At 46.4% G+C, this 24,090-nt stretch overlaps 1 protein-coding gene across 10 annotated transcripts in view; it reads right to left on the reverse strand.

Moving 5' to 3' along the window:
• Window positions 1-2,047: 2,047 nt before the first annotated feature.
• The window catches only part of FRMPD3 (FERM and PDZ domain containing 3), a 143,264-nt gene continuing 121,221 nt past the window's right edge, over window positions 2,048-24,090 (reverse strand). For all 10 annotated transcript variants that reach the window (XM_079123695.1, XM_079123697.1, XM_079123702.1 and 7 more), the window contains 3 exons: window positions 20,747-20,891; window positions 7,815-8,636; window positions 2,048-6,031 (listed from right to left, as the gene is read on the reverse strand). In XM_079123695.1, the coding sequence (XP_078979821.1) occupies window positions 2,955-6,031; window positions 7,815-8,636; window positions 20,747-20,891 (4,044 nt within the window). In that variant the 3' untranslated portion in view covers window positions 2,048-2,954. The remainder of the gene's footprint in view (window positions 6,032-7,814; window positions 8,637-20,746; window positions 20,892-24,090) is intronic.

The following is a 24,090-nucleotide window of genomic DNA, read 5'->3' on the forward strand; positions in this document are numbered from 1 at the left end:
CAATCTTGGGAGGAAATGACTCATCATGGCCACTGTACATGATTGTGTGGTTTGTGTACCCAGCTAATGAGGCAATTGGGGCTGGATAGAGCTAAAATTATTAAGCCATGTGTCCTCTAGGCTACCATCACCTAGAAGGCCTTCCTTTCTTTTTTTCCTTTTCCTTCTTTCCCTTTTTTCTTTTCTTGGCATTGGAGATTGAACCCAGGGCTACTCTGCCACAGAGCTACATCTGCAGTCCTTTTTATTTTACTTTATTTTTTAGTTTGAGACAGGGCCTAGCTAAGTTGCAGAGGCTGGTCTCCAACTTGCCATTCTCCTGCTTCAGCCTCCAGAGTCCCTGGAATTACAGGTGTGTGCCATGGCTAGAGATTTTCTTTACTTTCCAATTCATCATGGGTGGGAGCAGCACAGAGAACCTTTTTTTCTAATTTGCACAAAGGTACAACATAGGCTAGTGGAGACCTGTCTGCCCCAGAAAGAATAAAGAGAACAGGAGAAACAGAAAAATAATTTCTCATCCCTAAGTAAATTCTCAGAAAAGTCGGAAAGGTTGGCCCCGCTTAGGGTCCTGATTCTTCTATCCCATCTAAATTAGAGGCCGTTGCTAGGGATTTGCTGGCTTAAACTTCAGGTGGCCAGCCCCTCTCATTTCCCAATCCCAACCTGAGCGCTGGCCTAACACCTGTGTCCTAACTCCCAGACCATCTGGCACCATAGGCATGGAGCAGTGTTTTTGTCTGCCCCTAACCCTTCAGCTCCAAAGTCACAGCCCTGATGGTCAGTCGAGCCAGAGGCCCCGTGGTTGACAGAAAGGGGTCGACAATATTCAGTACTTGTGACAAACAGCTTTAGCCCCTAAAAGAAGCACAGGGGATCCCCTGCATGTTGGTGAGGGCATGGGAGGGGGAGGGTTCTTAGCTCTCATTACCCACTGGGGTCCCGGAACCTGGGGGCAGAGGCACAGGTGGAGCACTCAAGGGTTGCCATCAAACAATAAGGACACAAGGACACCCACACAGAGGCACTGCAAGGACTTATTGGGATAATAAGATGAATAGATTTAATCATTCTTGTTTGAAAAACAAGACATAAATTAGTGTATATATATATATAATTTATATATTTATGTAGTATATATACTATATACAGACATTAGAAAATGTTCCCTCTCTATGAGGCTGAGGGAGAGGTGAATGATGGCAGTGGAATGACACAGGCAGGGTCTGAGTGGTGAAGGTAGAGGATCAAGAAGTTGGGAGAAGAGGAAGACCACGCGAGCACTCTGGCTGGCAGTGGCCGTGGGGGAAAGGGTTCCCCACTGGCTGCATCTCTGGCCCATTAAACAACTTGGTCCTGTGGGAGGAGGGGCAAGGAGGGGGGCTGGCTTCTGCAAAAGGAGCACCCCTCCTCCTTGCAGGGAGAACTCACCACTCAGGGGAGGTATTGCGCTAGGGGTTACCAGGGATGGGCAGGGGTTCAGCACAGTGTACATCGTTATAAAACTCACAGAAGAACGAGATACTTCACATGGGCCTCTCACACAGTGATGAAAGAGAGGCAGACGCAGAGCGTGAGGGTGGGGGCACAGGGAGGGATGGAGAGGTGGACGAGTAGCAATCTATAGAGAAGAAACATTGGCTTTCCTTGTTCCCTACAGTGGGACAATTGGTAGGGACTCCGTGTCTTCACTCCTAGGAAGGTGGGGGGGAGGGGGTACGGAGCAGTGGCAGTGGTGGCAATGGCAGCAGAGATGGTGGCAGCGGCGGCGGTGGTGGCAGCGGCAATAGATGTGTGTCGAGGAGGATGCTAAACAGTGTGAATTCCCTTCCAGATGGCTCTGGAGAGGGAGAGAGAGGTGCAGGGCTGCACCGGGTAAGGCGCTCAGCTTCTTTTCTTAGAGAGACAAATCCACAGGGTCAATACACAGCCAAAAGCATATACTCAGGATTAACATATCACGCTAGCTTCCAGAAATTTAAGATATAGTCATCGACGCCCCCCCCACCCCATCCCCTGCCCCCCTCCCCCCACCCCCCACCCCAACCATAGCTAAGTCAAACTTCTAAGGACAGTCTGGTAGAGATGTCGAAAGAGGAGCCACGCACCTTTGGCAATAGCCCCTGCGTGGGGCTGGGCTGCACCGTGCGGGCTCCCAGGCCTGCGCTGGGTCTCCCCAGGGCAGACGTTTTAACCAGGTACCTTACCCAAAACGAGTGGGGTGATCCCAGAGGCTTGCTCCCTAGTGGACTGAGCTGCCCTGCCCATCAGTAAGGGGCAGGGTGCTTTGGAGATGGCTGGTGTGGAGCTGCTGGACCTGGGGGCGAGGACTCCCAAGGCTACCAGCCTGTTGGGCTGGCCACTGACAGCCAGGCACGGCTGTTTTCCGCACACATCCCACCTGGGCATGGGCCCTTGTGGTGGCTCCTGCCTGGTGAGCGGAGCCCAGGGTGGGCGGGCAGATCTGCACAGAGTGCCTCTCTCCTCAGCTCGGCGCTGTGGCCTACTGCTACTACCACCGCTCCCTATAGGGGAACAGATGCCAGGAGGAGCTCGAGACCTTGGCTCCCCTGGTGCCCAACTCGGAGCAGGAAGTGAGCCTGATGTCACCTCTCAGCCCCTGTGAAGAGATAAAATACAGCTCTGTAGTGAGCCTAGTGGCGAGGGGCCTCTGCCCTCACAGTGACGCCCAGAGGCCAGGGATGGAGTGAGGACACCCAGGGCGGCAGCTAGGCCTGCAGCCCTTAAGAGAGAGCCTCAGTCAAGGGAATTTTCACTCCCTGGAGACTGTTGGGCTCTTGGACCCTGATTGGCCCAGCGCGCACGCACACGCGCGCACACACACACACACACATACACACACACACACACACACACTCACCACAAGATGCAAGGACCACAAAGCTCAAACCTGGGGCTGTGGGTGGGGAAGGGGGCAGGCCTGGGCAGATGCCCTACTTAATAAGGGTTTTTAAGGAGCGGGTGAATGTGCTCATAACAGTCGCTGAAGTGGGGGAGCCTGGTGGGGGCCCTGTGGCTGCCCCTGTAGCTGCTGCTGCTGCCGCCGCCTGCTGCTGCTGCTGCTGCTGCTGCTGCTGCTGCTGCTGTTGCTGCTGCTGCTGGTTAAGGTTCCGGGCTGTGGACTCCTCAGCTGCACGCAGCAGGAAGGTGTAATTCCTCACCACCTCTTCCACCTTGGCCAGTAGCTCTTGGCGCTGGGCCTCGGAGCGCACGATGAATACCAGCCGCACGAAGGTCTCAATGAGGCTGCTCAGCACCTGGAAGCTGCCTGTGATGGCTGCCAACATGTGAGTGGGGCTCTTGTCCACATTGGCCACACGGCGGCAGGAGGCCCGGAGCTCCTTGAACTTGAGAGCTAGCTCAAGCTTGTACTCAGAGATCTGAGAGACATAGGGCTTGGGGGCACGGGCCTCGGGGCTGGCCACACACTGCCTCAAGACTGTCAGCAGTTCATTGGTGTCTAGCCGGGCAGCCAGGAAACCATCAGGGAGGCCATAGGCATGGGCACGCAGGGCATTGATCTTGGCCAGGCTCCCCTCGAAGGTGGACACCCGAAGGTCAATCTCCTGGGTGCGGGAGGCCTCGGGGCTGCTGCTGCAGGTGGCAGCATCCAGCACCTGCAGGGTCCTGCTCACCACAGGCACCACCTGCTCATCCAACTTCATGCCAGGCAGAATCTTCATGGGAATGGAGTAAGAGAGCTCATCCTTGCCATCACTGGCATCATCTGCCATGTCACACTTGCGGTAGTAGAAGCAGTAGCGGATGGAGCAGCACTTGCTACTCTCACTGTCCTCGTCCAGATCGGCAGGCTTCCGGTACACCTCCTCTGGCAGTGAGAACACGGCCATTGGCCTGGGGCCTTTGGTCTCAGGGGTAACCTGGACATACGAGGGGTCTCCCAGGGTTGGTGATTCCACAGACTTGCTTTTGGGACCCAAGCCTAGGGGGAGGCCTGCCTCTACCTCCTTGGCCTCCCTGGGCAGCATGCCCAGGGGTGGGTGTGGGTAGACATCTGAGGTCAGAGAAGCCCTGTCACCTTGGTCCAGCTCACTGATGCTGTAACGGCGCATCAGCTTCCTGTAGTTGGGAGCTCCCAGACACTCACCCCCTGAGGCACACGTGGTCAGGCACGAAACACCACTCTCTGGGTCCGATCGGCACTCTCGAGATTCCAGGCTGGTGGAACGGATGCGTCGGATATTGATGGGACTACCAAGGCTCAAGCCTGGGCCGGCCTCTGGCTGTCTCTGGGTAGGGGGGACCCTGTCCATCTCCCTCCCCCGGAGGCCAGGCACTGGTGTCTGGGCAGCCTGTGGTCGGCCCCCTCGGCAGATGCGCTTGCAGTCACAACTACGCCGTTGCTCGCGGGACATGCCAGGCCCCTGCTGCACGGGGCTGCTGCGGAGCTGGCAGCTGCAGCGGCCAGGTGCTGGAGGTTGCAGGTACTCAGTGCCCGGCAGCTCCCCCTGGCTTGGCGGCTTTAGAAGTTCCTCGAGGAACTCCAGCTCATACTGCTTTACCTTCTGCAGCTGGGCCTGTCGCTCATCAGTCTCCTTCTTTTGGCGGGTGGGGAAGGTGGCAGAGAATAAATTGCGTAGCCGGAAAGGACCACGGGATGACTTGGGCTTTGTGGGACCTTCAGAGGATGAATGGGCTCCATCCAGTGTTGTCTCAAGCTTCCTGGAGGGCATGGTGCTCACCTGCCGGCTGCTAGCCTGTGGCCTCAGTGGACTCTGGCCTTGAGGTTGGCAGCTGGGGCTCTGACCTCGAGACTGGCTGCTGGGGCTGTGACCACGGGGCTGGCAGCTGGGACTGTGGCTTCGAGGCTGGCAGCTGGGGCTCTGCAGAGCCATCGGGTACCCAGCTCGGGGGGGCAGGCTGCTCTCCTCCAGTTTGCTGCTCTTGGAAGTACTCTCCAGTTGCCCCTTCTCTCCCTGGCTGGAGACAGTGCCCTGCTTGTGTGGGGGAGGCTTTGCACCCTCTGCTCCACCCTTGCCTGCCACCTCCCCTGGAGCTTGCTTGCCCACTGACTCTCGACTCGCTCGTGAAAGATGATAGCTTTTGGGAGGGAAACTTGGAACAGGAAGCCTATCCTCTTGTGGAGAGAGGTGTAGGCTGTCAGCCCGGCTGCCTGTGGGTGCTCTGGGGCTGGAGGAAGAGACCTCTGTGCCCAGCTGCTGCTGGGAATTCCGTGAGGTCTCTGGCACACCAGGGCTCATTTTAAACTTCAGGTTCTTATTGGCACTGCTGCTCACTATGCTAACTTCTGGTCTGCTCATGCTGACTTCTGGCCTTCCCCCACTGGCCTCCAGACGTCTCTCCCCCCTGCTGGGGGGGTTCCCCAAGGCCCCACCAGGGGCAGCTAGACTCTTACTGTGAACCACCTGCTGTAGGGCAGCTGAGATGATAGCTGGGGTCACACTGCCTTTTGGGTCCAGGATAAGCTTGGGACTCAACCTGACCTCCTTGGGCAGATTCTCTCTCAGCTCTGAGACCTGTTCTTCACTAAGGGATGGTGTAGCTGCCCTCAGTGACATCTCCAGTCCTGCCCTAGTGTGGCCAGGCCCTTTGTCCTCAGGAACTGGGGGCAGCAGGCTCAGATTCTTCTGCTCACTAAGTTGTGGAGACAGTGCTGGGTGCACTGCCAGAGAGTATGTTCGCTCTCCCTGTGTCTGGGTCTCTGACTGGGGCAGCTTTCTCCGAGCACCTGGGGGGCCAGGACTCTGGCCTGTGACAGCTGGCTGGAGGGATGGGTTGGGATCCGGGCGCCCAAGAGAGTAAGGAGCCGTGAGAACGGCCTGGGCTGCACAGCTCTGGATCCGGAAGGGCAGGTCCTTGCGGGCAAGGAGGCTGTCCTTGTTGAGGTGCTGGGCCAGGAAGTAGGTGGTGTTCTGGTGCTGCTTCATGGCCGACATCATCTCCGACATGTCTGTGAGCTCTGAAGAGTTGGTTTCATGGCCCGAGTCCAGCGATGATTCTGGAGTGATTGTGGCCAGCACAATCAGACCTGAAGGAACAGGGATGGGACTTGTTATACTTACTGATATCAAGTTCTTTTCCAATCAGATATAGAGAATGGTGGAGGCCAAGGTTAGCCAACAATGTTTAAAATGGGGGAAAATTAGGCCTGGGAGGAATGCAGGGCTGAGGATGGGAGGAGAGGAGGGGAGGGGACAGAGGAATAGTTGTGAGAAGGGGTATGAAAGGATGGAATCCAAAAAAGTAACAGAAGAGGCAAAGAGAAGATCTGGGCAGTTTGGTGGCAAATTAACATGCAAATCACATGCAAAAAACAACCATGCTAATCAACATTATTTTTAGACTCAACAGCTAGGAAATTTCTGTTAATTGTCCTGAAGAGGGCTGGCAAAGAGAGATCCCTCTCTATCCCTCCTCATCTGGCCAGGCTGCCCACAGTCCTCACAGCTGAGGCCATTTAGCTGAGCATGTCCCCTCTCTGGCAGCCACATGGGCCTCAGACCTGGAAGCAGCTAGTTCTTGGAGCTCCAGAGTCAGTCAGAGCAAAGAGAAATGCTGGCCCCAGGGTTGGGGGAGTTGGTAGCAAACATGTGGGGGTTGCCCATGTCAAGAGTCCCCTTGCATACAGAAAAGGCAGGCTTCCTCTGATCCCGTATCCCTTCACCCTCTCTGTCCACACTTTGTGCAGCCTCATATGCTTGTTCATATTCCTTATTGCTCTTTTTCCTTTTCTGTTGCTATGTTATTTACCTCTTTTTTTTTTTTTTTTGGTACTGCAGATTGAATTTGGGGGCACTTTACAACTGAGCTACATTCCCAGTCCCTTTTCATTTTTATTTTGAAACAGGGTATTGCTAAGTTGTTTAGGGCCTCACTAAGTTGCTAAGGTTGGCCTTGAACTTGTGATCCTCCTGTCTCTGCTTTCTGAGTCACTGGGATTCAGGCATCTACCACCATGCCCAGCTACCTCTTTTTTTAAAAAAAAGATATATGTATATGGAGGTATGTATCTGAAACTATGGGTACATGTCTGACAAACTGGTCTAGAATGGACATACTTGTGACTATAATAGCCATGTTGTATGGCTCTACTACCCATTAATAGTTAATAGCAACAGCTCCCACTTACTGAGTTCTGACTGTGTGCAAAGCAGCATTTAAGTGCTTTGACTAAATGATCTCAGTTTAATCCTCGCAATAACCCAACATGATGTGACAACTGTTCTCAAACCCATTTAAGATAACAGAAAGTCTCTGAGAGAGAAAGTGCCTTGCATTAGGTCACACTGACTCTGAATGAAGAAACCAGGACCCTAACTTAGAGCCATGTTCTCAGGTAAGATAAAGACCTTAGCCCTTAGCATTGATGGCTTCCCTGATCCCAGGTCACTAGGTGGTTAGTCAGTCCTTTTGTTTTTCTTCCAGTCATGTGCATGTTGATATTATTTGACTATATGTGGTTTCTCCCACAATATTTTTCTCTCATCCTTCATCCTGGACTGGCATGGTAGCTGTCATGGCTCCATAGGTGTCATGTCTGCAATCCCTGGGTTCTAGTTGTAAGACATGTCCAGAGAGATGGACTAGAGATGGACTGGCAAGGGCCCGAGCTCTGGCAAGAGCTGAGCAGCCCATCGTGGCCACAGCATTGCTGCTCTGTGGACACTAACTGGACGACCTCTGGCCCATCTACTGCCCTAACACACAACACTGACTTTAACATCTGCTTGAGAAGAAGCAACATTATTTGTTGGCCCTTCCTGGATGGGAGAAGGAAGAGGAGGAAAGAGGGAGAAGGAACAGGCCATTACCTGCAGTCTGTGGTGGTGGGGGGTGTGGCCCATCTTCTGAAGCAGCCAGAGCTTCCAGAGCCTGTAGGGTGGACACTAGGGCATCATCTAGCTCCTGGGCATGATCTCGAACTGTCCGGGTCTGTACACTGTCAATCAGTGTCACTGGAATCTCATCATATAGGAGCCCACGAAGGTGGCGTCCTTGCTCCTGGCTTTGAACAGCCCGGCGCTTGGGGTCATCCTCATCAGAACTGTTGTCTCGGAAACCAGGGGGTGGGGCGGCAATGGCAGGCAGCAGAGAAGTTGTCTCATCTTCCTCTTCCTCCTCTTCCTCACTCCCGGGTGGTGGGAGGGACATCAAGTCTACCATATTGTCACGAGAGGAGCCAGGTCTCCCACTTTTGCGAGGGCCCTGTTGCTCCTGGAGTTTGGCTTTGCAAGAGTCACAGTAGAAATTCAGGGCTTCAGCCCCAAGGGAATTGTCCAAGGTGTAGGACCGGGCCCTGCTGGCACAAGGCTCGTGGTCTAGGCTGGCTGCATCAAAGTCATCAGGGACCACATCGTAACCTTGGCCAGAGCTTTTGGACGTGGGGTCAGACTTGGTCCGGGGCCTGGTCTCCTCAAAGAAGATTAGGTTCTCGTTGACATCCGTCCGGCTTTCCTGCTCCTTCCTTTGTTCCCGCATGTGGAGGTAGCAGAAGCTGACAAGCTCAGAGTCGGCAGGCGGGGGCGTGCAGCGGCTCGACTTCCTGGGGCTGGTGCCCACGCTGCCCACATAACTACTCTCCTTTTTCCCCAGGTGGCCCCCAGTGACAGGGCGGTGGGCGCTGTGCATGTAATCTAAACCCAGAAAGAGAATCAACAGATGAGCCCTAATGCTGAGGGCAGTGGCTGAGCTCCCTTGGCATGTCGGGGCCATGTCCCTGTTGCACAACTGGGAAGCAGACACCAAGAGAAAGCATTACCTGGCTAGAGATCACAGGGAGGGGAGTTGATGGGCTGTGTCACTGCTGACCCTGAAATCGGGGTGAGTAGACTCTCCAGGCCTGAATGCCTAATAGCCCCATCACCTTTGAAATGGGGTGAGGTGGGGGTGGGGGAAGCGCGTTGGGGTCTGAGCACTGCTGGACTCCTACATGGATACCTCTGGTATGCAGTCAGCTGTACACATTTAAAGAGGGGAGGTTTATTTTAAGTTCCTCTGAAAACTGTTCCTGCCCCGGGCCCTGCTCTTTTTCAGAGCCGTCTCAACCTCACATGCTCTATTGCTCCTGTTATCTTGGTTCTCTCCTGGCCTAAGGAAATGCATCTGACAAGCTACTAATGCTTTACTGAGAAAGTGTTAATCCAACTAGTCCAATGCCCAAGAGTTTGTGGTTCAAAGAGGACTATTGACAGAGGGACCCTAAAAGAATAGCTATCTACTACTAGAATTCTGGGTGTCCGAATGTGTAGAAGGTATGGCATATATGACACGATGTGCTCTGTGGAGGAAGGGTGGGGTAGAATTCTCTTAATTCTTCAAAGCTTCTTATTTTCCTGTATTCATGCAGGGTCAGTCCTGCCTGCTACACCTGCATGTGCTAAAATGCTCTCATCAATAGCTTGCTCTTTTATTTATTGATTTATTTTTGCTACTGGGAATCGAACCCAAGGGTGCTTTATCACTGAGATACACACCCAACCCTTTTTACTTTATTTTTTTTTTATTTTGAGACAGGGGCTCACTTAATTGTTTAGGGCCCAATACCTGAGGCTGGCCTCGAACTTGCGAATTGCTGCCTAAGCCTCCCATATTGCTGGGATTACAGGCATGTACCACCTCACTGGAGTTAACAGCACCTAACAGTAGGTGTTTACATCTGAGAACTATCTGTATCAAATACTTTACTTCTGAATGACTTCCTTCCTCACACTGTTTTGGGAGCGCTTTTCCATGTTAACTGTGAGGATACACTCACACAGTTGCCAACTCTTTCTGCTATCAGCAGGTAGATGGTAAGCACTAATTTAGGCTCAATTTATTACACATGATCCCATTTAATCTTCACAATCCAATGAAAGGAAGAAACTGATCCAAATGGTCATATGACTTACCTAAAGTCACATGAGTCATAAATGATAATCTGAATTTGATACCAGATATGAGAGGCTTCAAAACCCATGTTTTCAATCATTACTTATAGCTTATCATGGTGTTCAAGATTCTATAAAACAAGACTTCAAAAAACTTTCAGGATAGGATATTTCATGGCCAGAGTATTTTCCCAGCATGCACAAGGCCTTAGGTTCAATCCCCAGTACTGTGAATATAAATAAAACCCAAAAAATGCCTTTCCAACTCCAGTTTGAATGGGGCGTGGTGGCTCATGCCTGTAATTCCAGAGACTTTGGAGGCTGTGGCAGGAAGATGGAAGTATGAGACCAGTTTTGGCACCTTAGTGAGACCCTGTCTCAAAATAAAAAGGGCTAGGCTTCAGTGGTAAGGTATCTCTGGATTTAATCCCAATACAAAAAGAAGAACAACAAACAAACTTCAGTTTGACAGGGTCAATATGTCAGTGTTAACTATCATTAGAGCTTGTAGCTTTGACAAATGCACAGCAATAGAGCTAACAACAGAGCCCCAAAACAGGTGAATAAAAAACTGAATTGAAGGGAGAAATACACAATCCAACTGTAGTTGGAGATTTTTTTTTTTTTTTTTTTTGGTACCAGGGATTGAATCCAGGGATGCTTAACCACTGAGCCACATCCCCAGCCTTTTGTATTTTTAATTTTGAGACAGGGTATCACTAAGTTGCTGAGGGCCATGCTAAGTTGTTGAGGCTGGCCTCAAACTTGTGATTCTCCTGCCTCAGCCTCCTGCCCTGCTGGGATTATAGGAATGCACCACAATGTCTGGAGAATTTAATATTCCACTTTTTATAATAGCTAAAACAAAAGCTGATCAACAAAGAAATAGAGGACTTGAACAATATTATAAACCAATTAAATCTAACACATCTACAAAATACTCTACACCTAATGTCAGCAGATATACATTCTTCTTAATTGCACTGGGAATTTTGTCCAGGGCAGACTGTGTGTTGGCCACAAAATAAGTCTCAACTTAAAAGGAATACAATTATACAAAACATTTTTCTTGGATACAACATAATTCAATTAGAAATCAATAATAGAAATTTGGTAAATTCACAAATAAGTGAAAATTTAACAAAATACTCTTAAATAACCAATGGATCAAAAAAGAAATCACTAGAAAAATTATAAAATACTTTGGGATCAATGAAAATGAAAATACAATATGCCAAAACTATTGGGATCTACCTAAAGCAGTTCTCAGAGAGGAAATGTAGCTGTAAATGTCCTACATTTAAAAAGGAAAAAGATTTCAAACAATAACCTAAACTTCCACCTTAAGAAACCAGTAAAAAAGCCAGACATGGTGGCTCATATCTGTAATCCCAGTGGCTCAGGAGGCCGAGGCAGGAGGATTGCAAGCTCAAAGCCAGCCTCAGCAAAAGTGAGGTGCTAAGCAACTCAGTGAGACCCTGTCTCTAAATAAAATACAAATTAGGGCAGGGAATGTTGCTTAGTGGTTGAGTGCCCCTGAGTTCAATTACTGGTACACTCCCAAAAAAGAGAAAGAAAGAAACCAGAATAAATAGCTACCTAAATATAAGGCAAGCATAAGGAAATAAATAGTGGAGGATAGGAAAGTAGAGAAAATTAGCAAAACTAAAACTTGTTTCTTTGCAAAGATGAACCAAACTGATCTTTTCACAACCAACAATCTGAAAATGAAATCAGAAAACAATTCTATTTACAATAGTACCAAAAAGAATAAAATAAGTATGATTTAACATAAGAACACTTATATCCTGAAAATTCCAAAATATTTGTGAAAGACAATAATGAAGATTCAAATGACTGGAAAGATATTTTATGTCCATGGATTGACAGACTTAATATTAAGATGTCAATACTTTCCCAAATTGATCTACAGATTCAACATAGTCCTTATCAGATGCCAAGCTGAGTTTTTAGAAATTTATAAGCTAACTAAAAAATTCATATAGAATTGCAAGGGACTCAGAATAACCAAAATTATCTTGAAAAAGAACAAAGGATGAAGACTCATACTGCTTGATTTCAAAATGTATGATGACCAATAATAACCAAGACAGTATAGTGCTAGCACAGAGATAGACATTATAGATCAGTGCAATAGAATAAAGAATCCTGAAATAAACCTTCATATTTGTGGTCAAATAGTGCAAGTTAAAAATGGACATAGTTAGGCACAGAGACACACACCTGTAATCCCAGTGACTCCAGAGGCTGAAGCAGGAGAATTGCAAGTTCAAGGCTAGCCTTGGCAACATAGCAAGACCCTATCTCAAAAATAAAATAAAAAGGGCTGGGGATGTAGCTGCATGGTAGAGTACCCCTGAGTTCAAGGCTCATCCCCAGTACCACATAAAAAAGGACAAATGATTTGAAAAGGTATTTCATCAAAGAAGGTATATGAATGGCCAAGAAACACATGAAAGATGTTCAACATCATTAGCCATCAGGGAACTGCAAATAAGAACTGAGAGTTTGCATTTCACCATTTCACACCTACTATGATGGATGTTAAAAAAAAAAGACAGACAATAACAAGTGTTAATGAGGCTGTGGTGAAATTATAACTCTAATCCATTGCTTGTGGGAATGTAAAGTGGTGTGGTCACTTTAGAAAACAGTTTGGTTATTCCTCTAAAAGTTAAACACAGAGTTACCACTTGATCAGCTATCCTGTTCCTAGGTAGATAATGAAAAAAAATGAAAACACATGTTCTTATAAAAAGCAGGACATGAATGTTTATAACATCATTATTTATAATAGCAAAAAAGCAGAAACAAACCAGCTGTCCATCAACTGATGAATGGATAAAAAAAATATTCCATTCAACGGAATATTATACAGTCATAAAAGGAATTAAGTACTGATATTTGCTACAACATGGATGATCACTGAAAATATTATGCTAACTGAAAAAAGCATGCCACACAAGACCATATATTGCATGATTTCATTTATATGAAACATTCAACATAGACAAAGCTATGGAGATGAAAAGTACATTAATGATTGCTTAGGACTGTGTGGCAATCAGGGGGAAAGGGGAGTGACCACTAATGTGTACAATTTTTGAAAGGAGAGGTGAAAATGTCCTAAAACTAAAATTTCGAGATTGTTGTACAACTCAGTGACTACACTAAACATATTTTAAAACATTGGTTTATGTACTTTAAATGGGTAAATTGCATGGTTTGGAAATTATGTCTAAATAAAACTTGAGTGTTTAAAAATACAAAGTGCTGGGCACATGATAAACTCTCAATCCTTATGAGAAGCAAAAAAAAAATGCACTGCCCTGTAAAACCCACTTTTGTGGCTTATCTCATGTAATCATGTCAAATTCCTTGTGAAGGAGATAATATTGTTATCCTCATTGTACAGATGAGGACACTGAAATTCCATTTAAACAACTAAGATACGGCAGAGCAGGGACTGAAATCCAAGTCTCTATCTTCAGATCCCAAGTTGGTATGGTTATCTAAAGATCATGCTGCCCCTTCAAATAGAGATTCAATAATTAGATTGAATGGGTTCAAATCTGACCATACTGGTTGCATGTATGGAACTCTGGATCCCTTGGGGAGATAGTATTTAATGACCCCCCAAAATCTAGGCCTCTAAGGCTTAGGGAACAAGTGTTCCAGGGGAACACTGAGCCAGCAGCATGAACTATCTGTATATGATGTCTCTCTACCCCAAGGTATTGACTGCAGTTTCTGGGGATGTACCAGGTGGTAACTCCTCTTAGGCAAAGGCTGGAGGGTTTTGGGGGAGAGATACAGGGGATTGAACCCAGGCATGTTTTACCAATGAACTACTGCTCCAGCCAGCCATTTTAATTTTTTATTTTATCTTGAGACAGGGTCTCACTAATTTGCCTAAGGCCTCACTAAGACTCTGAAGCTGGACTCAAATCTGTGGTCCTCCTGCCTTAGCCTCCTGAGTCACTGGGTGTCCTGGTTTGGATGTGAGGTGTCCCCCAAAAGCTCATGTGTGAGACAATGCAAGAAGGTTCAGAGGAGAAATGATTGGATTCTGAGAATCTTAACACAATCAGTGAATTAATCCTCCGAGGGGGATTAACTGAGTGGTAACTGAAGTGGTAGGGTGTGACTAGAGGAGGTGGGAATTGAGGTGTGGTTTTGGGGTATATATTTGTAACTGGTGAATGGAGTCTCTCTGTGTTTCCTGATCACCATGTGAGCTGTTTCCCTCTGCCACACTCTTCTGCCATGATGTCCTTGCCTCACCTTGAGCTCTGGGGAATGGAGCTGGCCATTCATGGACTAAGACCTGTGAAACTAAGAGCTCTCAAATCAACTTTTCCTCCTCTACAATTGTGCTGGTTGGGGTTTAAGTCACAGCAGTGAAAAAGCTGACTAAAACACTGGGATTACAGATGTGAGCCACTGCTGCTAGCCAAAGGCTGGCGTTAGAAAGGGGGCTGCCCTCCCTGTAAACTGGAAGCATCTCCCAACGCTAGATTGTCAAGGCCAGGTCATGCCCCGCCTGCCACTTGGTATTGTGACTTCTAGTTCAGAAAAGAAAATGTGCCTGGAAAAGCTCAAAGTTCCTCCATGCAAAAGGTTAGAAAAGCCAGTGAAGCCAGGTGTGTTTTGGCTGATGGCTGGGACACTGCCTCCCGGATTGCAGATCTGCGTAAATTGCTCATGAGCTTCCCCTAACGGGGGGGGGGGGGGGGGGGTGCCCTAGTTTATTCCTCTCTACTCAACCACTCGGAAGATGGACTTATTAAATGCTTGCAAAGGACAGGACAGTGAACTAACAGGAGTTATGCTAAAAAGTATATGCAGATACACATGTGCGTGCACACACACACACACACACACACACACACATGCATGTGCACACAGTCTGAACAACATTGATTTATCCAGCCTTCTAGTATTTGGTCATTCTGTATTCTACAGTCCAATGATCATTGGTCATGATGATGACCTAGAGCTTGCAAGAAACTCATGTTCTTTCTGAATCATAAAAAAAATAATAATAAAAGTTCTATTCATCCATTTGCAATAGCCTCAAAAAAATAAAATACTTGGGAATCAATCTAACCAAAGAGGTGAAAGATCTCTACAATGAAAACTACAGAATATTAAAGAAAGAAATTGAGAAAGACCTTAACAGATGGAAAGATCTCCCACATTCTTGGATAGGCAGAATTAATATTTTGAAAATGGCCATACTACCAAAAGTGCTATACAGATTCAATGCAATTCCAATTAAAATCCCAATGACGTACCTTACAGAAATAGAGCAAGCAGGGGCTGGGGAGATAGCTCAGTCGGTAGAGTGCTTGCCTTGTAAGCACAAGGCCCTGGGTTCGATCCCCAGCACCCCCCCCCCCCAAAAAAAAGAAAGAAATAGAGCAAGCAATCATGAAATTCATCTGGAAGAACAAAAGATCCAGAAGAGCCAAAGCAATCCTGGGCAAGAAGAGTGATGCATGAGGTATCACAATACCAAAACTTAAACTCTACTATAGAGCAATAGTAACAAAAACAGCTTGGTACTGGCACCAAAATAGACAGGTAGACTACAGGTACAGGATAAAAGACACGGAGACATACCCACATAAGTACAGTTATCTCATACTAGACGAAGGTGCCAAAAACTTACAATGGAGAAAAGATAGCCTCTTCAACAAATGGTGCTGGGAAAACTGGAAATCCATATGCAGCAAAATGAAACTAAACCCCTATCTCTCACCCTGTAGAAAACTCAACTCAAAATGGATCAAGGATCTAGGAATTAAATCTGAGACCCTTCACCAAATAGAAGAAAAAATAGGCCCGAATCTCCATCACGTTGGCTTAGGACCAGACTTCCTTAACAAGACCCCCATAGTGCAAGAAATAAACGCAAGAATCAATCAATGGGATAGATTCAAACTAAAAAGATTTTCTCAGCACAGGAAACAATCAATAATGTGAAAAAAGAGCCTACAGAGTGGGATAAAATCTTTTCCACACACACTTCACACAGAGCACTCATCTCCAAAGTTTATAAAGAACTTAGAAAACTTTACACCCAAAATACAAAGAACCCAATCAAAATGGGTTAAGGAACTGGGCAGACACTTCACAGAAGAAGATATACAGGTGATCAACAAATATATGAAAAAGTGCTCATCACCCCTAGTAATTAGAGAACTGCAAATTGAAACCACCCTAAGATTTCATCTAACTCCAGTTAGAATGGCTATTATCAAGAACACAAGCAATAATAAGTGTTGGCTTGGATGTGGGGAAAACGGCACACTTTTACATTGCTGGTGGAGGTGCAAACTGGTACAGTCACTCTGGAAAGCAGTATGGAGATTCCTCAGAAAACTTGGAATGGATCCACCATTTGCCCCAGCTATCCCACTCCTTGGTTTATACCCAAAGAACTTAAAATCAGCACACTACAGTGATGCAGCCACATTAATGTTCATAGCAGCTCAATTCACAATAGCTAGACTGTGGAACCAACCTAGATGCCCTTCAATTGATGAATGGAAAAAGAAACTGAGGTATGTATATATACACACATACACAATGGAATATTACTCAGTCATAAAGAAGAATAAAATTATGGCATTTGCAGGTAAATGGATGAAGTTGGAAAATATCATGCTAAGTGAAATAGGCCAAGCCCCAAAAACCAGAGGCCAAATGTTTTCTCTGATAAGTGCATGACAATATATAACAAGTGTGGGCTGGCGGGGGGAAGAGAAGAATGAAGGAACTTTGGATGGTGTAGAGGAAAATGGGGTGGGAGGGGGTGGGGGATAGAAAGATAGTAGAATGAAACAGACAGTATTACCCTATGTACATGTATGATTACAGGAATGGTGTGAATCTACATTGTGTACAACCAGGGAAATGAAAAGTTGTACCCCATTTGTGTACAATGAATCAAAATGCAATCTGTAAAAATAAAAAGATTTTAATAAAAAAAAGGTCTATTCAGTGGCAGAGTACTTGTCTAGCATGGGTGAGGCCCTGGGTTCCATCCCCAGTACTACCAAAACAAATGTCTATTATATTCAGTCTAATTTTAGTACTCCATGCATGGCGCTGTGTTTTACTTACATGAAAAGTGATAAGTCACGTGTATAATGTTCAGTAGCTATTAACTAGAATATTCAATTCATGACACCAAACTGTTTCTAGCCATGATAAAAAATGCAGAGTGAATTCCTCCAACTGAGGTCCTAATAGGGATTCCCAAGGCTTTATTTTCTGGAATTCCCCCAGGATAGAGGGAGCTCAGGGTTGGAGAGGGATGGCAGCTGCCTCTGAATTTCCTGCCACCTCGGACTAGTTGGAAAATTGGCATTCATGTGAGCCTTTCTCTAAGTTTATAGCCTTTCTGGGCCTTCAAACACAGGTGTTATTTTGTTGTGACTATTGAACTTCCCCTATATAAAGGTAAAGATACTTACTATATTAGCATTATTCTTTTTTTTTTTAAATATTTTTTAGTTGTCAATGGACCTTTATTTTATTTACATGTGGTGCTGAGAATCGAACCCAGTGTCTCACACATGCCAGGCAAGTGCTCTACCACTGAGCCACAACCCCAGACCTAGCATTATTCTTTTAATCATCTGTCTATATTTTCCCCTGCTGGACTCTAAGCTATGTAAAGGCAAGGACCATGTCTGTTATTCCCAGCTGTACCCTCAATGCCTGGTACAATGAATATTTGAGAAATATTTGTATAGTGAATAAGTGAAATATCAACTTTGGTGAAGGGTACCACTGGATGTGGGAGAGGGGATGGCTTCTCTTTCCCAGTTGTTGGTTTCAAGGTTGGGATAGGCTAATACTTTGTTAGATGAACTGGCAGCCAGCAACTGCTGTGGGGTAAGAGTACAGAGCTGGCCACACATCTTCCTTTTGAAAGAGACCAGGCCCTGAGCAGGCTAAGGTTTTAGCTCCTCAGGAAAAGGCCCAGCTGAGGTTGGGAGGAAGGCCTATTAATCCCTAAAGGCCTTTGCCAAAGAACAAACAGTCAGCACTGGGGTGTCTGTTCCGGGAGGACTGTTGAGTGGTGAGAGGAAGTGGATCTCAGTTTTGGACCTTTGTCTACAAGAGCAGAACTGATAATCCCTGTACTGTAACTTGGGCTGAGGTCTTCTCAATAGCACACCACCCCTGGTGCTTTGCTGGGACAGCCACAGTTCTGTGAACTCATGCAGAGACAGGAGGGTCACCCCAGAGCACCCAGCAAGAGCGCTGGGTACCTGCTGTCAACACAGTATCTAACAGGTCAGTAGGACAAGAAACCAAGGCCCTGGTGAGGTGAAACCAAGCTCAAGTTCTTGTCTATTTAGCCAGAAGAGACAGGAAAGGAAGATCAGAGGCTATTAGTATCTGCCCGTGAGCTGACTGTTTTCACCCTAATAAGAAAAAGCCCTATAAACAACAGAGACACCACTGTGGTCTGCTGGGCTCCTGCATATTCATAAAGACCCTGAGGCTCTGTCATTTTACAGGTCCAACGGTTTGTCAGGAATCAGGAAGGGGGGCTCTAAAGCTATGCCTAGCCCTAAGAGAATCCAATGAAGCAGATTTGCCTTTGGAAAAGCAACAGGGAAGCAACATGGGAGGTGTTTGTTCAGTGAGGCTGCAGGAACACATGATGCCATGTCCTTCACTTAGTGCCACTATCCCAGAGCAAGTGGTACACTTGGAGCCAGCATTGGCTAGGGTGCTGATGAGATGCCAAACTCTTTCTCAGACAGATTGGGACTATGAGTTATCACTAGCACCTTCTGAAAGTGGATCCCCCTGAACAATTCTGTCACATCTGGTCCTTGGCTGGGCTCCAGATACTTCCTTCTGCTTTCCCTTTCCCTTTCTCTCTCTCTATCCTTCTCAGTGAGAGGTACAGTTCACTTGGATGCGATTAAACAGAAGAGGACCACAGGTGACACTGATAATGCTAATACTGGCTTTTCTAGGTTTTGGCCATCTGTAGATTTGCAAGCGTGGACCTTCCTCTTCAGAGCTATTTGCCTGAAGATATGTAGCACCATCCTCCTCTGGTTTCTTCATATTCTTTTGCTTCTCTCTGTAAAGCCCCCTTCACATGCTTTGGGGCCATCTATCATTTCCCAAATCTGTGTTTGGCAGATTTCCTTTTAATTTCTATGGACAATATTTTGAGATATAAACTTGGGCTTGTCATAAGATTTGTGATGGACTTGTTTGGAAAAAAGAGACAGTGAGGGCTGGGGATGTAGCTCAGTTGATAGAGTGTTTGCCTTGAAAGCACTAAGGCCCTGGGTTCAATCCCCAGCACTGCAAAAAAAAAAAAAAAAAGAGAGAGACAGTGAGGTAAGAGGATGTGTATGGTGGGGAATGACACACAGGACGGTTATCTATCAGAAGTGTGTTTTTATTCTCAGAATCACCTCAGGCAGCTGGGAATGTAGCTCAGTGGTAGAGAACTTGCCTGGCACATGTGAGGCACTGGATTTGACCCTTGGCACCACAGAAAAATAAACAAAATAAAGGTATTGTGTCAATCTACAACTAAAAAATAGTTTTTAAAAACACCTCAATGTAGATCAGAAGTGACCATTCTGAAAACCAAGAAAGTCTTTCTTTTTTTTTTTTTTTTTGCAGTGCTGGGGATTGAACCCAGGGCTTTGTGCTTGCGAGGCAAGTACTCTACCAACTGAGCTATATCCCCAGCCCCAGGAAAGTCTTTTTAAAAATTAATTAATTAATTTTTTTCAGTGCTAGGGATTGAACCTGGGGCCTTGTGCATACTAGGCAAGTACTCTACCATGGAGCCACATCCCCAGTTCACAAGAAAGTAATGAAGAGAGAAGAAATAGTCAACTGGCAAAGGTAAGTTGATCAAAAGGTTTAAGCACATGGAAAGGGTGACTACTAAGTGTTAAGTTTCAGTTTTGCTCATGATGCTTGGGAGCTGGGGTGGGGGAGCACTTCCTGGATATATTTGAGTTTGTCTAATATGTGGACTACCTGCTCTTTGGGTCACCTTCTTCTCCAGTTTCAGTTCTGGGCAGCAGTGCGTGGACTAGGCTGATTTTCCCCAAGGCCCCTGTTTGTACCATCCCCAGGGTAGCTCCAAGAAGTAGTTACATTGTGTTGCCTAACGGGGAAGTTCTCTGTCCAGGGATTGGGCTTGTTCTTCATCATAATCTTCTCCTACCTTAAACCTTCTTCTGGGCCTGCCAGTCTCCCTGCCACCTACCTGACTCCAGCTTTCAATGACCTTATATTTCAGTCAGCTCTGTCAAGCCCCACTATGATGATCAAAAAAGAACATCTACCCTCATTTTCCATCCCACTTCAACTAAGCTAGAACATGGAGGAATCTCCTGCGGGCTCTCTGTACCTCTAATGCTTTGTCTTAAATTCATTGCAACTGTTATTTTGAGACGGAATCTCACTGTGTTTTCCATTCTTGTAGTGAACCTGCGATCCTTCAACCTCAGCCTCTGGGGTAGCTAGGATTACAGGTGTGCACCACCATGCCTTGCCAAAGCAATTCTTTAATTGGCTCTCTTGTGTGTGTGCTATTTTTATTGTATTCACCAACTTAATCAGAATGTGTTGCTATAGGCATCCTTTGTAGAACAGGCACATGCAAAGGCCTGCTATCTTTCCTATGGGGTCGGGATGTGCCAGTTGAGATGCATGCTACAGTGTTCACTACTGGGAAACCTGGTACTGTTGGCATGGAGTGAGTGCTAAGGCAGCAGAACTCCTCCCTCTACATCTCCAGGGTTCAAAGGGCCTCTGGCACACGGAAAACTGAGGCTGAGCCCTACCTGCCTTGATCATTGGAGGTGGAAGAGGCTGGCTGGCAGGCCTGGAGAAGACCATCTTCCTGGAATCCAGCAACAGGCGGCAGTACCCCGCAATCAGGCAGGCAAAGTTGGTGGCTTCGGGCCACTCCATCAACAGCACCAGAGGCTGCAGAAGAGATGAGAAGACACAAAGTCGTGAGAAAATGGAAGGCAGGGACATTTCCAGGAGGATGGCAACAACAACAAAAAGAAAAGAGATGGCTTCTATAGTTATAAGAACCATACTTTCTGAAACAAAAATTGAGGCATATAACCTAACAGTTTCTTCTGATTTTAGAATTTCTTTGTAGTAAATTCTTACCTACATAGCAAAATTAAATCAACCTTTACTCACACATTTGATGAACCACCTTTACTGAAAAAGACCAAAATTACATAACATCATGTGACTGTTGTGTGGCTGGCTGTATTTGTGCTTGTTAGAGCTCAGCAGATATGCAGGCCAGCTGAGAGAGCTGGGAGTCTAGGCTAGGCTGAGGAATGGCCTGGAACACCCTTAGCTGTAAACAACTTGGGTGCAAGAATGATCTCATGCTCATCTCCATAGGCCCCTACAATACCCAGAGCAGTTTCCTGAACATAGGAGACACTCTATGAAATCAAGTCATAGCTGTGCTTTTAGGGCCAAATATTTTCTGACTTTCAGTCCTGCTCAGATCTTCTTATTCTTCCCTCTCTTTCCCAAAGTGGCCTTAAAATCTGCATTGGTGCTTTTATTTTGGTACTGGGGATTGAACCCCGGGCCTTGCATGAGTGCCCTACCACTGAACTGCATCCCCAACCCTTTTTATTTCATTTCATTTTGAGATAGGGTCCCAGTAGGTTGCTGAGGTTGGCCTCACACTTGTGATCCTCTTGCTTCAGACTTCCAAGTAGCTGGGATTATAGATGTGTGCCACTCTATTCAGCTATGGCTTGGATGAAAAATGACCCCAAAAGGCTCAGGTGTTGAAGGCTTGGTCCTCAGTGCAGCAGTGTCAGAGGCAGGATCTTGGCGAGGTGATTGGATCACGAGGGTTCTGACCTCATCAGTGGATTAATTCATTTATGGATTTATATGGATTCAAGGGTTTTGGAGGAGTGGCTTTGTTTTAAAAGTGAGCTCTTTCTTTGCTTCCTTGCTGCCATGGTGTGTCAGCTTTGCTGCACCATGTGCTCCCTGCCATGATGTTCTGGTTTACCACAGGCTCAGAAACAACAGAGCCATGTGACCATGGACCTTTGAAACCATGAGCCAAAAAACTCTTTCCTCCTTTAAGTTGATTTTCTCAAGGATCTTGTCACAGTGATGGTAGGCTGCCTAATGCAGAGATCTAGCAATTATATACAAAAAAAGCAGTACCTTTTCAAGAAAACTTTCTAATATCTGTACCAAAATTTTAAAAGTATGGCTTGATTACATATGGATCAGACTGAAATCTGAGGGTTGCAACTTCCCTGGCATAGGGCAGTGGTCTCCATAAAATGACTACTGAAGATTGACTAAAAAGGGAGCCATGGAGATGTGGGTGGCCACGGCCTTTTGGAATTCCCAGACCAGGCATTAACAGATAGAAGAATTAGGCTGGGTGTAATGGTGCGCACCTGTGATCCCAGTAACTCAGGAAGCAGAGGCAGGAGGATCACAAGTTCAAAGCCAGCCTTAGCGAACTTAGCAAGTTTTCCTAAGCAACTTAGTGAGAACCTGTCTCTAAATAAAAAAAGGGTTGGGAATGTGGCTCCATGGTAATGAGAGGTAAAGTGCCTCTGGGTTCAATCCCCAGTGTCAAAAAAGGAAAAGAAAACGAGAAAAAAGAATTAAGAGGGAATGAAATCCTTCTCTCATCAGGGAGGTTACTGTAAACAATTCATGAGAGAGATGATTTAGGACCACCACTAGGGTAGTGGCCTTTCCAGTAAAAAGGAAGTGACATAATGAGCACTTGGTCACCAACTATATTAGCCTTCTTTGGTAGTTATTATCACCTTAGGTACAATTCTGAATCCCAACGAGCTCAGTTAGCTCAAGTTTCACTAGTTTACTTTGCTATCTCCCAAGATTCCAACACACAGCTTGTGTTGAAATTTTATAGATCACATAGACCAGGGATTGGTAGCTTTTTCTATAAAGGACTAGATAGTAAATATATTAGGCCTTATGGGTCTCACAGGCCTTGCAACAACACTGCCATCATAGGATGAAAATAGTCATAGATAATCTGTAAACTAAACAAATGATTGTGACTCTTCTAATAAAATTTTATTTATAAGCCAGGTACAGTGGCACACACCTGTAATCCCAGCAATTTGGGATGCTGAGGCAGGAGGATCACAAGTTCAAGGCTAGCCTCAGCAAATTACTGAGACCCTAAGCTAATTAGTTGAACCCTGTCTCTAAATAAAATATAAAAAGGGCTGGGGATGTGGCTCAGTGGTTAAGTACTCCTGGGTTCAATCCCCAGTATCAAAAAAAGTGGGGAGCGCCCTTGAGGAGGTTTATACCTTCAGTTAATGGATGTTTTCCAGTCATAGCAGAATGGTTAATCTTACCTACAAGGAAAAAGACATTGGGTATGGAACTGGGCAGGGTGAGTTAGATATCCCTGTTTCACACCCTGTCACCAATAGCAGGACACATAGAGGTTGGATGGCTGCTACCACCCTTACTTTGAGGGTCCAAGACTCACTAGCTCTGCCTCAGGAGCATTCACAGACACCACAGCCATCTCTGCTGCCACCATTTTATTTCAGACCCTCATCATCTTCCTCCCAGACCCAAACTTCTCAAGGTATATGTGAATGGTTGACAAGTGTGCTGATATCAAGACTCTGATGAAAAGCTACCTCATCTGTGGGTATGTACTGTCATACAGATTGTGACATTTGCTCATGATATGGAGGAGGTTAGGACACATGAACCTAGGGACCTCCCTCCAATAGCCTCCTGATTGGTCCTTCTGCCTCCAGTTTCTTCCTACTTCCCTCCACTTCACCTCCATAATGTTGCCTAAGGGGTCTTTCTAAAGCACAACTCTTATTGTCACTTAAAATCTTCCATAGTTCATGCCACACAGGGCAAAATCTGCCTTACAACGGCCTACAGAGCCCTTTGGAACCTGGACCCAACCTACATCTGCAACCACATCTCCCTTACCTCTCTGGCTGTGCCCTCCTCCTCCTGTCACTGTCCCTCACCCTATGCTCCAGCAATGACATATCATTTACAGTTCAGCATGCTCTTTCACATCTCCAAACATTAACCCATGCTGTCCCTCTGGTTGAAATGCTTCTGTGCTGTTTTGTCCACCTGGCTGGCTGCTACAAAT

Source organism: Sciurus vulgaris (genome assembly GCF_902686455.1).
Source record: "Sciurus vulgaris genome assembly, chromosome: X".
NCBI classification, from domain to species: Eukaryota; Metazoa; Chordata; class Mammalia; order Rodentia; family Sciuridae; genus Sciurus; species Sciurus vulgaris.